The sequence below is a fragment of the Lupinus angustifolius genome, unplaced genomic scaffold (assembly GCF_001865875.1).
Source record: "Lupinus angustifolius cultivar Tanjil unplaced genomic scaffold, LupAngTanjil_v1.0 Scaffold_25_436, whole genome shotgun sequence".
In the NCBI taxonomy this organism is placed as follows: Eukaryota; Viridiplantae; Streptophyta; class Magnoliopsida; order Fabales; family Fabaceae; genus Lupinus; species Lupinus angustifolius.
Window position 1 is genome coordinate 1 of NW_017720368.1, and position 2,119 is coordinate 2,119.

Genomic DNA, 2,119 nt, shown 5'->3' on the forward strand with positions numbered 1-2,119 from the left:
CTAGAACTTACTATACTAGCAAAGAATCTTACCATTGCATTAGTTGTTTCTTGGTCCAATGGCTCTCCTTTCTTGCTTTGTCTAGTTTCACAAAACATTTCAGCTTGGTTGGGCATCTCTTTATTCTCCTTAGTTGCACGCTGCAATTTGAAAAAATAAAATATTTAAGTACAACAACTACACCAATTAATATAAATAATTACGTTTATAATTAAAATACCATACCAATCTTTCCCTTATGACACCGAAGTTCACAAGTCCCGTTCGGTGTCTCCATTTCTGCTGAGCTTTATTTTTCGAATTTTGTTCACTCATTTCCTATATGCAATAATACCAAAGTCGATTCCAATCATTCAAATCATACAGCAGTTTAGTTTCATTCAAATCATACAGCAGTTCAATTACAACTATTTTGTGACAACCTCAAACACTATCATGTACTGCAAGGATTTCAACAATTGTATTCCTAGTCCTAATGCATAATATGGAACATACAAACAGACCAAGTAAAAGTAGTTAATTCACTACTATGCTTCGGTATTATACTCATGTCACTCTTAAATAAGGTTACTCAAGTTAATTTGTAGTTTGTTGGTTGTAATAGTCTAATTTCACTCAACTATTTGTGCAATGTATGACAATTTGACATCAATTAAAGTTTAATAATCTTACTTGAATATTTCCAAGACTCCAATATCTTATCAATTCCTTAAAGTGTGATTCTCGAATGTCTTTGGGATGATTTTTCAGGCGCTCATATGTGGTTTTATACTTGCTAAAATGTTCTTCCTTGATGGAGCATTTGTGTCGCCTCCAAGCATCATTTAGAATAGCGAATACAACTTTTTTTCCTACATCTGGAATGATGTATTTTTGCTACAATGAAAAGAAGCATAATTATAAAGATATAAATGCACATGCAGGAAGACAAATTAAAAAGCACAACTTCTAAACTAATACCTTGACATAAGCCCATATGAGATCTTTGTCTGGTACAGCCTTCCAGTTAGTGTAAACAAGGGGACAAAAATCTGAACTCCTAGCCACTGTTCCCAAGAAATTGTTGAATTGAACAACAGTTCTTTTATCTGGTCCAATTGGCACTCCATATTCATTGAAAATGATTTCCATTCTATCTTCTAGTGATCGTGCATGAGCTTCCAAGCATTTTGTTTTCCCACGCTTTCTTTTTGATGTTTCCCCTAATTGACATATTTATAAGTAAATGATATAAAATTGTAAATTGAAAAACAAAATGGAAACACCAAAAAGTTACAAAAAACACTAATGTTACCTTGCTCTGTACTATTATTTGATTCATCAACTTGCTCATTTTGATGGTTGATATCCTCACCAACTTCATATATCTCATCATTTTCTTCCCGATCTTCACCTTCTTGCACACCTTCTTCTTGCTCATCTTCTCCTTCATGCTCATCCTCACCTTCGTGCTCATCTTCATATTCTTGATTATTATTCAGAAAATTATCAAGTGACATGGATGGACACTTTTTAGTGATCTTTTTCTTCTTACAAATTTGTTCACTCATAGCTCCTTTAGCTTGATTTCCTATTATAGTTGTGAATTGTCTCTTTTGAAATGGATTCATCCTTTGATGTTGCTTTTTGCTTTGTACATTGCTTGTAGATGTAGACATGTTTTGATGATTATCAATTGTCCTTTTTGCTGAAATTTTTGGCCGCTCTTGCTTATCACTAGACCTACCTTGAAATTGAAGCCGGAAACCTTTTTTATTCATTTCCTACACGAGTTTGAAAATCAATCAGCATTTTAAAAAGATATAAACAATTCTAAAATTTAAGCTCAAAATTTTGTCTTATTGGCAACATCAGCAACATGATATAACAAAATGATAAAATATAACAAACTTATTTATAAAAAATACACATGAATAATGAAGAAGACTTACATGAGCTGCTAGTATATATATGTATTTGATTTTCTGCTATCTTGTTTCCCAACAAACTTATTTTGCATCCAATTGAGGAACTGAAATTGACAAAACACTTTGTCATATACTACAACAATAATTACATAACACTAACAATGAAAAACTATGAGGAAAAATGCTATATACTTACAAAATTAATAAAATAA

General features: G+C 31.9%; 1 protein-coding gene across 1 annotated transcript; it reads right to left on the reverse strand.

Annotated features, from left to right (window-relative positions):
- Positions 1–32: 32 nt before the first annotated feature.
- On the reverse strand, positions 33–1,760 carry LOC109338449 (the record flags this gene model as incomplete). The annotated part of the gene is made up of 5 exons (XM_019575694.1): positions 1,295–1,760; positions 961–1,202; positions 673–876; positions 226–318; positions 33–140 (listed from the first exon to the last, which is right to left on the reverse strand). Coding segments are annotated over exons 1-5 (1,113 nt in total), but the record flags the coding sequence as incomplete, so codon positions are not given.
- Between the last annotated feature and the right edge of the window lie 359 nt (positions 1,761–2,119).